This window comes from Temnothorax americanus, unplaced genomic scaffold, assembly GCF_048541705.1.
Source record: "Temnothorax americanus isolate GAGA-0224 unplaced genomic scaffold, ASM4854170v1 Scaffold68, whole genome shotgun sequence".
NCBI classification, from domain to species: domain Eukaryota; kingdom Metazoa; phylum Arthropoda; class Insecta; order Hymenoptera; family Formicidae; genus Temnothorax; species Temnothorax americanus.
The window spans coordinates 536,692-548,478 of record NW_027509790.1 but is presented as its reverse complement, the minus strand read 5'-3'; the positions used below and the strand labels follow the sequence as shown (position 1 = coordinate 548,478).

Genomic DNA, 11,787 nt, shown 5'->3' with positions numbered 1-11,787 from the left:
AGAAAATAACGGTGAAAATATCTTTTCCGTCTGTTATCAAATAAAAAAAAGGGAATTATAGAAGTGAAAATAATTAAAGATAATTTTTTACTTAAAAAAAAGTCGATGTGCTTTCTGTGTGGATCGCATATTGATTAATAATAACAATCAAGTAGAAATAAACCGACGATGTTCAGACACAGACAGTATTTATTTTTCTACTTGCAAAAAATTTAAAGGGTTTTTTATTGAGGAAAAAGAAAAGGCCATCACAACACCATTATCTCATAAAGAAAAGAAAATAGTACAGAGCACGTGCCATCTACAATGTATATACGTAAGGCTGAGTTTCCACTGAGCGCGTCACGCGTCGCGTCGTCACAAGTTAACCAATCAAAACATCTCATTTCATTACATTCTTGTGACGGGATCGAAATGGGATGTTTTGATTGGTTCAACTCGGACGACGCGACGCGTGACGCGCTCAGTGGAAACTCAGCCTAACTGTTTCCCCATTTCATGATTAAAATGATGTCACTGTCGGCAATAAGGTATTTATTTAGAATAGCTACTGCACTTCAAATATCGATGAAATTAGGCTTAATCGATTCGTTTTTGCATAAAACGAAAGAATCTGGCAGAAAAATGCGGCGGTCTGCCCTGCGAAGCGAGATATTTAGCGTTAAAGTTGACGACTATCAGGTTATGAAACCTGTCATACCGACGCGATGTAGCGATTGTGGTAGCGACAGAAACATGCTCCGCGGCCACATGCGCATGCTCCGTGTCCGCACGCGCATGCAAAAGTGCGCGAATTTGAAACGTATGCATACTTATAATGCATAAATATAAATATGTACTTTTTATATACGAACTATTCTCTGCTTTAACAAACTATTTGTTAAATAATTTGTTAAAGCAGAGAATAGTTGGTATATGAAAAGTACATATTTATATGTACAATGAATAGTTGGTATATAAATATGTACTTTTCGTATACCAACTATTCTCTGCTTTACAAATTATTTCTGCTACAGATATTATGCGTCGAAGTTAACGAAACAGAAATAATTTGTTAAAGCAGAGAATAGTTGGTATACGAAAAGTACATATTTATATACCAACTATTCATTGTACATATAAATATGTACTTTTCATACCCCAACTATTCTCTGCTTTAACAAATTATTTAACAAATAGTTTGTTAAAGCAGAGAATAGTTGGTATATGAAAAGTACATATTTATATACCAACTATTCATTGTAAATATAAATATGTACTTTCCATATACCAACTATTCTCTGCTTTAACAAATTATTTAACAAATAATTTGTTAAAGCAGAGAAAAGTTCGTATATAAAAAGTACATATTTATATTTATGCATTATAAGTATGCATACGTTTCAAATTCGCGCACTTTTGCATGCGCGTGCGGACACGGAGCATGCGCATGTGGCCACAGAGCTGACAGAGCATGCGCATGTGGCCGCGGGGCATGTTCATGTCGCTACCACAGTCGCTACATCTCGTCGGTATGACAGGTTTCATAACCTGAGAGTCGTCAACTTTAACGTTAAATATCTCGCTTCGTTGGGCAGACCGCCGCATTTTTCTGCCAGATTCTTTCGTTTTATGCAAAAACGAATCGATTAAGCCTAATTTTATCGATATTTGAGGTGCAGTAGCTATTCTAAATAAATACCATTTAAAAAAACAGGCAAGATCATAATACATCTATTCGTCCCGCGTCAGATATTTCGCTAATTTTTACAATTATCGATCGAGCGCAAACTTCATCCGTATATCTGTATCATCACGAGTCACGAGGAATGTGATTTATAGCAATATAATCATATTTCGCTCAAATTTCACCGCATGTATGTATATGTAATTGTAAATGAATTATCTTTTTTTTTTGTTTTATTCGAAAATTTCTCAATAATATTTCGTTTAGCTCCGCCGAGCCTGCACGCGATCCCGTCTGAAGTTAGCCGCACTTAGCCCGGACCGGACTCCGGACTCCGGACTCGCCAATCGGTTCAATCGTTCGATCATCCCGACCGGTGTCGCACGTCGCACGCGTACGGTACACATATACACGCGTGTACATACACGTACGTGCACAGTGCACACACGCGCGCGCGTCGCGACGAAGCGGGGTCTAAATTCACGTGTCTCGCGTCTCACCCACCGGCCTCCGGCTCCGGCAAGTGCAAGGAGTCGTTCGTCCGCGATTCGGCGCGACTTCGGGAAAGCTGGTGAGAATCCAGGTAAATGGCGTGTCGCGCGGCGTGCATCCTTCCGGCGAGCGTCCTTCCGGTTCACGGTAAGAGCCAGCGGCTGATTATCGCGCACGGCAGCAGCTGAGGCTGAGGAAAAACACGGCGAGCGTCGAGCGGCCACACCATTACCACCATATTGAGTGAGGAGGACGACCGGCCCGGCCGAGGATGTTCGTCTGCGGTAGAATCGTCGGCCAACTGCCCGCCAGGCTCACGCACGCGAATCGTCTCTATCGACCTGTAAAATACGTCGGTACGCGTCGACCGTCTGAAAGATTCTCTTCTCCCTTTCCTGCCCTTTCTCTCCCTTCCACGCCTCTATTCGTTCTCGCCGCGTTTTGGCTGTCGAACTCGAAGGGACGATCTCGTTTCCCGCCTGTTTTGTAATTTTTCTAGACGACGGAATCGTTTCCCTTTTTCCCCTTCCCCGTATAATTGCCCGTAACTTCATACTCCGGTTGCGTAAGCTTGCGAGCGATAATTGTACGGTTGGATCAATGGAGCTGTGTTTACAATCTTCCACGCGGCGTGTCCGCTCTGAAGTACGCGGCGAACGACATAACCTTAGGAGACGTTAACGCGTGCTTCTTGATCCCGCAGGGAGAATTGATCCTCTGGACTTAACGAATCTACGGACTCGAGATTTCATGTCAATTCCGTACTTACTCGATACTCACGTACACAGTGACACGTTACACAACCCACATAAACCCACGATTCGGGAAGATATAGTACACACAAGGAAAAAAAATTACAGATCAAGAGACATGAACCAGGGCGTACAAGTTTTGTGTAAAAAAACTCTAGTAAAAATTGATTGAAAAACATGGGATATTAGTCTTATCAACCTTTAAAGTCCAAACTTTTTAAAAAGGTGTACTAGGTTTGTAGACGCGTTAATAACTTACCCGAGACGTAAAGACATTCCTGTCTTCTAGGAAAATCACAATAGATACCTTCCGATGGATTCTCTTTACATTTTTTATATCCTTTGTTGATTTTCTAAAGTAATGATTAATGATATTTTTTTCTGCATTTTATTGCATATTATAACATATTACTGTCTAGCTATTTGTCAGTAAAAAGACGCTATTTCCTTGATACTTCCTGTATACTCCCTTGTCTAACAGTCTATTTCCTTGATACCTTTCTGTATACTTTCTTGTTTAATAGCTTTGATAGCTTACTGAAAACATTTGCAGGAATTGTAAATATTAGTAACTTACGCCACAGTAGTGATGCAAGCAATAAGAAGCCACCAGGCACCACTATCAGGCCAGAGGAATGTGTGCCTGACTCCAGATATTTCAAATCGCAAAAAACAGTTCCTCCCTGTGAAGTGGAAGCGTCTTGTCCAGCTGCTCAAGAATGCAAACTGAATGGCAGACAGGAGCAACCGAGCGAGAAAGGCTCGGATCCTGGAAAAAATGGGAAATATCAGTTTCGCTACTGGCACTTACTTGCTGCCTTGATTGTAACAGGAGTCGCATACAAGGTAATACAATGTTTTTACTTGACTGAGAACACTAATTAAATATCTATTGTAACTTTTTTTTTTTTGACAGGTGTCCTCATCGTTTTTGTCGAAAGATGACAAAACAGATAAGCAGAAAGGCCAACGTAAGTTAAATTAAAAATTATTTTGATACAATATTTGAAATGTCGAAGAAATATATTACTTACGTATCCTATTTATGTTTTCAGAAAAGAAAGAAGGGAGAAATAGATCTAGAAACAAAGTAAAAGTTCCAGCAGAATCAAAATTAATACCTCAGGAGGTACCTTATCTGTTGATAGGTGGCGGAACAGCTGCATTTTCAGCATTTAGGTCAATTAAATCTAGAGATCCCAAAGCTAAGGTATAACACGACAACAGATTTATACTTTTTCTTTTTCTGTTAGTACACGAAAATTTTTTTCCAGGTTTTAGTTGTAGCACAAGAGGAGGAGTTTCCGTATATGAGACCACCATTGTCCAAAGAACTTTGGTATAACATGGACAGAGAAACAACCGCACAATTACGTTTTAATCAATGGAATGGAACTCAGAGGAGGTAAATTTTTTACAATATTTAAACCAGTTTTCTGGTAATGTCGTTAGTACCATAATTGTCTTTTTCCGTGCATAATGTGTTTCTATTTGTTTTATAGTATATTTTACGAGCCACGAGAGTTCTACTCGAGTGTTACTAATCTCGGTGAGTCTGATAAGGGTGGAGTTGCTGTAGCTATGGGTTGGAAAGTAACGAAAATCGATGTTGTAAATAAAACTGTGACTCTCGAAGATGGTTATGAAATAAAATACAACAAATGCCTCATTGCGACCGGTAGGTTTTGTTAAAAAAATTTCATCAAACAAAATTAAAATTAAAATTTGAATTTTTTTTTACGTAATTGTACTTACAGGCGCATCACCTAAAAATCTGCCGATATTCGAATCCGTTGAGGATGATATAAAAGACAAGATTACAATGTTCAGAACAAAGGATGATTTTCTCGATGTGGAAGAAAATGTTTCTAATCCTAAATGTAAGAATGTTGTAATTATCGGTGGTGGATTTCTCGGCTCGGAACTTGCCTGCGCACTCGCTAGGAGTTGTAAGTTCTTTTTATTTATTATCAAAAAGTATTTGAAGGAATAATTTATTCATAATGAAACATGTTTTACTATAGATAAATCTAAAAATATTTTCCAAATTTATAAAGAAAAGTTTATAATGGCACAAGTATTACCAGAATACCTGAGTGAATGGACTACGAAAAAGTCTGAAGTGGAAGGTGTTCACACTATGCCTAGCACAGAAGTTCAAGATTATAAATATAAAAATGGTCGATTATCCCTTGTCCTCACTGGTGGTCAGACTGTACGTTGATATATAAAAAATATTACGTAATATTAAGTACTCTTAATGTAATATTAAGTACGTAATTAATTAAGTACTCTTATTGATATTAAAATTGTTTATTTTCTTTTGGTAAAAAGATTGATGCTGATCAAGTGATAGTAGCGGTAGGTGTTCAACCAAATACAGATTTAGCAACAACTTCTAATTTAGAGACAGAGCCTAAGATAGGAGGATTCCTTGTTAACGCTGAACTGGAAGCGAGAAGCAATCTTTGGGTAGCCGGTGACGCCGCATGTTTCTATGATGTCAAACTTGGTAGAAGAAGAGTCGAACATCATGATCATGCGGTTACCTCCGGAAGACTAGCGGGCGAAAATATGACTGGCGCAGGTAATTTAGCAAGTTTATATATATATTTTTTAATATTGCAGTTTGTGAAAGCATTGAAATATAAACGAGTTTCTCTTTCCAGGTAAACCTTATCTGCATCAATCGATGTTTTGGTCAGACTTGGGACCTGATGTAGGATATGAAGCGATAGGTATTATAGACTCATCCTTGCCAACTATTGGAGTTTTTGCGAAAGCGACGGAAGCAAACATGATGGCAGCTAATAATCCTAGCGATGTGAGTAATCCTCAAAGTGAAATGTGATATATCTAATTGTAAATCTATTTCTCTTGTTTTTTCTCATAGGAACAAAAGACACATTCTGAAAACTCGCTATCTAATGAAACATCGGAGTCATCGATGTCACAAATTGTGAAAAATGTTGATAGCACAGAAGAAGAAAAGAAAAATATATCTGGAGATAATAATGTAAAGTTAGAACAACCTACAAAGTACGACGATTTTGGGAAGGGTGTTGTTTTCTACTTGCGAGATGATGTTGTAGTAGGAATAATGCTATGGAATATCTTCAATCGAATGTCGATTGCCAGACGGGTAAATTTATCGTCATTAATCTGTCCCTATCTCTGTTACAATTTTTTTCAAATAGTCCTGATTTATTCGGATACACTCAAAATTATATATGTATAACATGAATTTAAATAATTTAACATAATTTTTATACTATTTCAGGTTCTTGCAGGAAATACGAAGTATGACGATTTAAATGAAGTAGCGAAACTATTTACAATCCACGAAGATTGATTATTTAGTTAACAAATAAGAGAGAGTGAATGACAATATTAAGAGATTATTGTATCGTATATATAAACAGCTGTCTGACTTCTGTGTCTGAGGTATTATCATTGGAAAACTTGCAACCGAAAACTCACATCGTTGAATTGCAGGTAAATGCGAATTACATGAATACCAGTCAATGTTATGTTGTATACATGAAGATTTTTAAATACAATCTGTACACAATTCTCATACACGTGCAAAGTGTACATATGTTCATTACGGCTAAGATAATTGGAAGCATTTAAATAGAAAAAACTGAGGAATTTTTATTAGTTACAACGCAATAGTCAATTGTTATTCGTTATATACATACATTGTTTTACTAATGTATAATTATTTTACAATTAGTGTTGAAAATCTATAAGATATTTTCTTTTGCATGAATACGAATATTTTTTTAATAATGTCGATAGTACGTATCTTTTTTTTTTGTTTTTTTTTGTTTTTTTTTTTTTTTTTAGTTACCAACATGACGAGATATGCATATCTATATTTCGTCTTCTGAATTTAAATTTTTAGTCATTGCCGGTAAAACCCGATTTCTATATCGTTGACCTAAATTATCCATGTACGTAATGTAATTATGACAGCGATACTCGTCCAATATCTGTAGAAAAATGCACTTGGCAAGTTATTTATTATTAACATTAAATGTAAATAACTTAGTATATTTCGTGTGCATACCATATTTTCCGGCCACATTTTTCTGCTTGTTAAATCCTGCAGTAACTCTTCCTGGCAAAATTGCAAAAGTGATACGGAATAATACACCATATAGTCGGACGGGTACAAAATGCAAATTGCAAAAAAATGAACTATTTCACTCCATGGAAGAATTCCCCAGAAGCATTGCGATAACATTCTGTTGACTATCATCCACCAATCGATACCGAAGACATCCTTTTAGTATGAAAATCAGAACGTTATATTTTTAGGTACTTTAACTAAATTCTTTAAATGATAAAATTCAATCACCTTTAATCCATATTTAATGTTTGGAAGCTCGATGTTAACCATGGTTTCTAAAACTTGCATAAAAGTGAACTGCGAACTAGTGCCTTCGTTATTTTTTTCATCAATAACTTTACCCAATTTCGGCCAGAGAAGCAGTGTCGATGGAAATTGAATTAATTGCATGATAAAAGTTTTGCATCTATAATAAATAATATATATTACTAATTAGCATATTGGCTAACATAAAGAGAAACAAGACCGTTTTGATATACAATCAGTTTAAGAGAAAATTCCATTTTTTTCTAAATTGATTGTAGGTATATCAAAATTATTAAAACAGTGTTTCTCTTTATATTGTTTATTTACGTCGCCTGAAAAAGACGTTTAACTTATTATTAACTGATTATTGTGATAAATATCACCACATATTTCAGTGGTCGAATTGATAAGATACCTGTCACGGATTGAGGGAGGTTCCAGGTTCCAGGTTCGAATATCACCCCGGCTGAGGTGATATTTTTCGCAATAAATTCTTTAGTGATTTAAATAGAATGCTTTTAACATCAAAGTTAAATTGATTATTATCGAAGGATTAGGGGGGAAGGGGATTTTACTGTTTCAACGGAAGCTGTGTTTTTTTTAAGTTCGAGAAATAATCGGCGCGTATAGTTTACTAGGTTGGAAAATATGTGTACTAAATACACAGAAAAAATATTATTAAGCTACCAAATTTAGCTCCGGAAATGGCATTTTCTTTTAAACTGATAGCATATTAACCTAGTTAGCTAATTAGCACATTATCTGACAACTGGTCAATGATGAAAAAGAAATATTGAGACGGGTTGACGATAAAAAAGAAACGTTAACTCGGTGAAAACTAAGTTTTCAATCGGAGACCTGCCAATGATGATATCTGATTAGCTTGAGTTAATCACTTGATAGCTTTAAAATGCTTGTTTAATCGATTTTCTTTGCGATTAAAATATCGCGAAGAGATGTTGATTGAACGAGAACTCTGCCACTAAATATGACCATACCGGAAATTAAACAAGGCTATCAAAGGATTAATTCGCGGTCAGCTGAGGCTCAAACTTATTTTTTGTGCTAATGATTTGCTTTTTTTCGGTAACAGATGAATTATTTGAAGTTAATATATCAAGTTACATACTTATCCAGATTTCCATCACAGATAATGAACATTGTTGCCAAGAACCAATCAAAACCTTCAAATCTGCTCGGTTTATTGTACTGTATGAATATGTAGGCAGAATGAATGAATTTCTTCAAATTCTCCTGACTGTCGTTATTGTTCTTTAAAATCTCTCTTTGTTCGGCATAATTCAAAATAATGTTAATTGCGTGTATGTCTTCTGGGAGCCAATAGTCCGTGTCGTACGTTATATTCTCTTGCCATTCAAATTGTTCCACCCATTCCGCAGTTGGAATGGCTTTGTACATTTGACTCAACAAGTTCATCATCATCGAATTCTAAGGTAGAAATTATTTTCCTAATTTTTAATTCCAATCACAATTAAATTGTATATAACATTTATTTTTGTGAAATTACCTTAATCGAGCATCGCGAAGCTTTATGAGCCGCTCTAACTTGCAAGACCCAACTAATATCTAGCAATCCGGGCCTCTCTTCCTGCAGCAGATCGCTTAGCTCCGAATCGCATTCGATTTCCCGATAATCCGTCATATCCGCGTATACTCTCGGAGGTGGAAATTCAGAAAAAAGTTCATATTCCTCAAATGGGATCACATATTGCTTTCTTTTATATGTCATGTAATATAATTTTAATAAAATATTATGTCTCAGGAAACTGGAATCGTCAATTATGTATTCCTTCCTCGGCTCTGGCTTATCACCACCATCACCGTCATCCTCGTCCTCTGTCTTCTCATAATCTGTTTCGTCAGTTTCGTCGGTTTGTTCATTACAAACTTCAATTACAATCGTGCTGTCTCTCTGAATATCTAACAGCGCTTCCTAAACATTGTATTTATTATTACGTATGTATACAAGTATAGCCACTCTTCCATCGCGTGTAATGTACTACCTGGAAGTTCAATGAGTTTAATAAGTAAGCGCAAACGTCTAGGTTCCAAATTACTGTGTTCAACGACAGAAGAGCTAAATGATGGTAAGTTGAATCCTTGTCTATCGCAGCCTGTAGTAATTCAGACAAATTCGAGGGATAATCCTTTTCCTCGTCATTATCCAATTCGCTGTCGGTCACCATAAACGCGGCAAAACCTGTTAACGGATATATATTCAGAATATGTACATGTACAATAAGAAATATTGTTATAGTTGACCAAGTTCTTTACAATTAAAATTGAGGGAAAATAATGTAAGTATATGTAGAAATTCGTCGATGTTTTCTCTATCCCAAGGGTCGTAAAAGAATCTGGGATCCTCCACGTTTGTGCAAATTTTTGACAGCAAAGTCGACAGGACATGGGGCCCGAGATCTGCGAGCACATTATGACCCAGGTCGAAATAACCAGCCGATGAGATGAAGCTGATTATATCGGTGGAACTCCAGATCACTCTTAGAGGAGCGATTGATCCGCGGATCAGTTCCTCGAACACTAATTTATCATTGACGAGCGCTTGCAATCCGAGCGGTATCGATACCATTTTTAGTAAAACTTTTTTGACAGCGCTATAATAAAATTTCAGAGATTATATATTGTTACGAGCTTAGATTTTCAAGGATATCAAATCTCTTTTTCTATTTAAATTACCTATCGAGTTGCTGAATTTTATTTTCGTTCTCAACGCTGCACTTGTTGAATCTTTTGTAAAAATTAGCGACGGCTGGATAGAACTGCGTCTCAATTTGTTCCTGCGCGGCCTCGTAAACGTCGTAAACGTCAAATAATTTTTCTATCAGATTAAAGGAATCCAGGATACATTTTATATCCATTATAGAAAACGGCTGTTTCAATAAATTCGACGCATACCGCATTATGATCGCGACTGGACACTTCGACGGTGCATTCTCGGAATTTGTTGTATGTTCTTTACAATTTGTAGTCAAAAATGCCGGACCATCTGCCGTGTCCACCATGTGAAAAATAATATTTAATGTATGCGGCCAAATCTTTATATTATTTTCAGAAAGAGGTATCAGGCGGCACAATGCAGCATGATAAAATTCAACATTGTATAATACGTCCGGAACATTGAGCATGTTTCGAAGAGCATTGCAGGAAGTATTGTACACTCCATTTGGTGCCTCTGCTGCTAATTTATTCAAGGAGTTCAACAATTTTATCAAAAAATCAGCCACGTCAAATGGCGTTGTTAACGAGCTCTCCGCGAGCAATTTTCTGCCCACTTCATAGCAGCAGAGTTGCGAGACGAAGATTAAGGAATGCAGATAAGTTGCAGTTTCTATCGTATTTCCGGAAATACACAGCTCGTTGCTCTCATCCATGATGGAGATGGACAAGGAACAGGGTGTTTCTGCCAAACCGCTGTTAACACAGTCGACGACATTTTGCAGAAACGTCGGAGACTTGGCCAGAACAGCGATAAAAGTCCTTCTGGTAGAGAGACTATGAAGCCACCTCTTGCTCCATTTGGCCTGCGGCTCCAACACCGAGACGATATTCAGCATGTTCAAGGTTTTAGGTTGCAACGAGTTGCCAAAGCTATGCGTGCTGAGAAATACTATAAATTGCTCTATTACATCTTCCACAGTCTTGTCGCTGTGCCTAGTGTTCTTCAACATTTCTTCCTGATAGCGGATTATCAGATACATTATGTTAAGCAGTTTCTCGTGCAGGAAAAACTTGAAATTAATTCCAGAAATTAGAGTGGGCAGAGTCTCGCGCATTTTCTGCGAATGATATTGTGCGTTGAACGCGCTCAATAAATTCTCGTAGGTATGATGCATTTGTGAGCAATTCAACAATTTTGCATGTACTTGCATGCTGGCCTCGAATATAGCTCTGTTATCGTCCGTGAGACCGTCCAGCAGCGTCTTCTGGAGAACGTCCCACTGAGAACTGTTATTTATGTTGGACAATTCGATTTTTAATAAAATTTCATAACCAGCCAGTCTCACGTGGACCGGTTTGTCGCGACTGATCTTGTCGATGATGCAATTGTACTCCTCTCCGTTTCCTTGCGGAGAGGCCCAGTCGTCCGCCGTGAGATCACTCGCGAAGGAATGGGACGATTGTGATTGCGACGCCGCGGATGAGGGTTTCACCACCACGTATTGCTCGGCGATTGCCTTTTTCATAGAATTTAGCAAAGCGGCCATATCCTTCGAATGCGTGAGCTTGTAGGCGATATCGCTGGGCACCTGTTCCTTGTCTAAAGAGTTTTGTATAGTTTTCCCAAACTCTTTTTTCAAGCATTTTCTTAGCCATTTCTGAAGATCCGGTGGTACACCTTTGTCCATACTTATTTACCTAAGCTATTGTTATGTAAGTAAAATTAAACAGGTGTAACGAAACGCACGTGTCTAACTGTATCGCTAGCTTTGACATTCGTTGTCATAGCAACTGGAGGT

General features: G+C 37.4%; 2 protein-coding genes across 2 annotated transcripts; one reads left to right on the top strand and one right to left on the bottom strand.

Moving 5' to 3' along the window:
* Nucleotides 1-1,996: 1,996 nt before the first annotated feature.
* On the top strand, nucleotides 1,997-6,491 carry Aif (Apoptosis inducing factor). The gene is made up of 12 exons (XM_077421511.1): nucleotides 1,997-2,514; nucleotides 3,464-3,756; nucleotides 3,827-3,881; nucleotides 3,966-4,120; nucleotides 4,185-4,315; nucleotides 4,413-4,588; nucleotides 4,668-4,859; nucleotides 4,935-5,125; nucleotides 5,245-5,497; nucleotides 5,580-5,734; nucleotides 5,804-6,052; nucleotides 6,191-6,491. The coding sequence occupies exons 1-12, from the start codon at nucleotides 2,430-2,432 to the stop codon at nucleotides 6,260-6,262; spliced, it is 2,007 nt and encodes a 668-aa protein (XP_077277637.1). The 5' UTR covers nucleotides 1,997-2,429; the 3' UTR covers nucleotides 6,263-6,491.
* Nucleotides 6,475-11,703, bottom strand: LOC143905869 (protein broad-minded). The gene is made up of 8 exons (XM_077421508.1): nucleotides 10,007-11,703; nucleotides 9,587-9,924; nucleotides 9,316-9,512; nucleotides 8,820-9,245; nucleotides 8,421-8,740; nucleotides 7,274-7,451; nucleotides 6,983-7,198; nucleotides 6,475-6,905 (listed from the first exon to the last, which is right to left on the bottom strand). Exons 1-8 carry the CDS (start codon nucleotides 11,674-11,676, stop codon nucleotides 6,786-6,788), a joined length of 3,465 nt encoding a protein of 1,154 aa, XP_077277634.1. The 5' UTR covers nucleotides 11,677-11,703; the 3' UTR covers nucleotides 6,475-6,785.
* Between the last annotated feature and the right edge of the window lie 84 nt (nucleotides 11,704-11,787).

Excerpts from the sequence above, each read along its gene's own strand:
- Aif (XM_077421511.1), top strand. The coding sequence starts at position 2,430 with ATGTTCGTCTGCGGTAGAATCGTCGGCCAACTGCCCGCCAGGCTCACG. Across the intron at positions 4,860-4,934 it reads CTGCGCACTCGCTAGGAGTT|ATAAATCTAAAAATATTTTC; the intron begins GTAAGTTCTTTT and ends GTTTTACTATAG. Across the intron at positions 5,126-5,244 it reads TCCTCACTGGTGGTCAGACT|ATTGATGCTGATCAAGTGAT; the intron begins GTACGTTGATAT and ends TTTGGTAAAAAG.
- LOC143905869 (XM_077421508.1), bottom strand. The coding sequence starts at position 11,676 with ATGGACAAAGGTGTACCACCGGATCTTCAGAAATGGCTAAGAAAATGC. Across the intron at positions 7,452-8,420 it reads TGTGATGGAAATCTGGATAA|ATGCAAAACTTTTATCATGC; the intron begins GTATGTAACTTG and ends TATTTATTATAG. Across the intron at positions 6,906-6,982 it reads AAATGTGGCCGGAAAATATG|ATATTGGACGAGTATCGCTG; the intron begins GTATGCACACGA and ends ATTTTTCTACAG.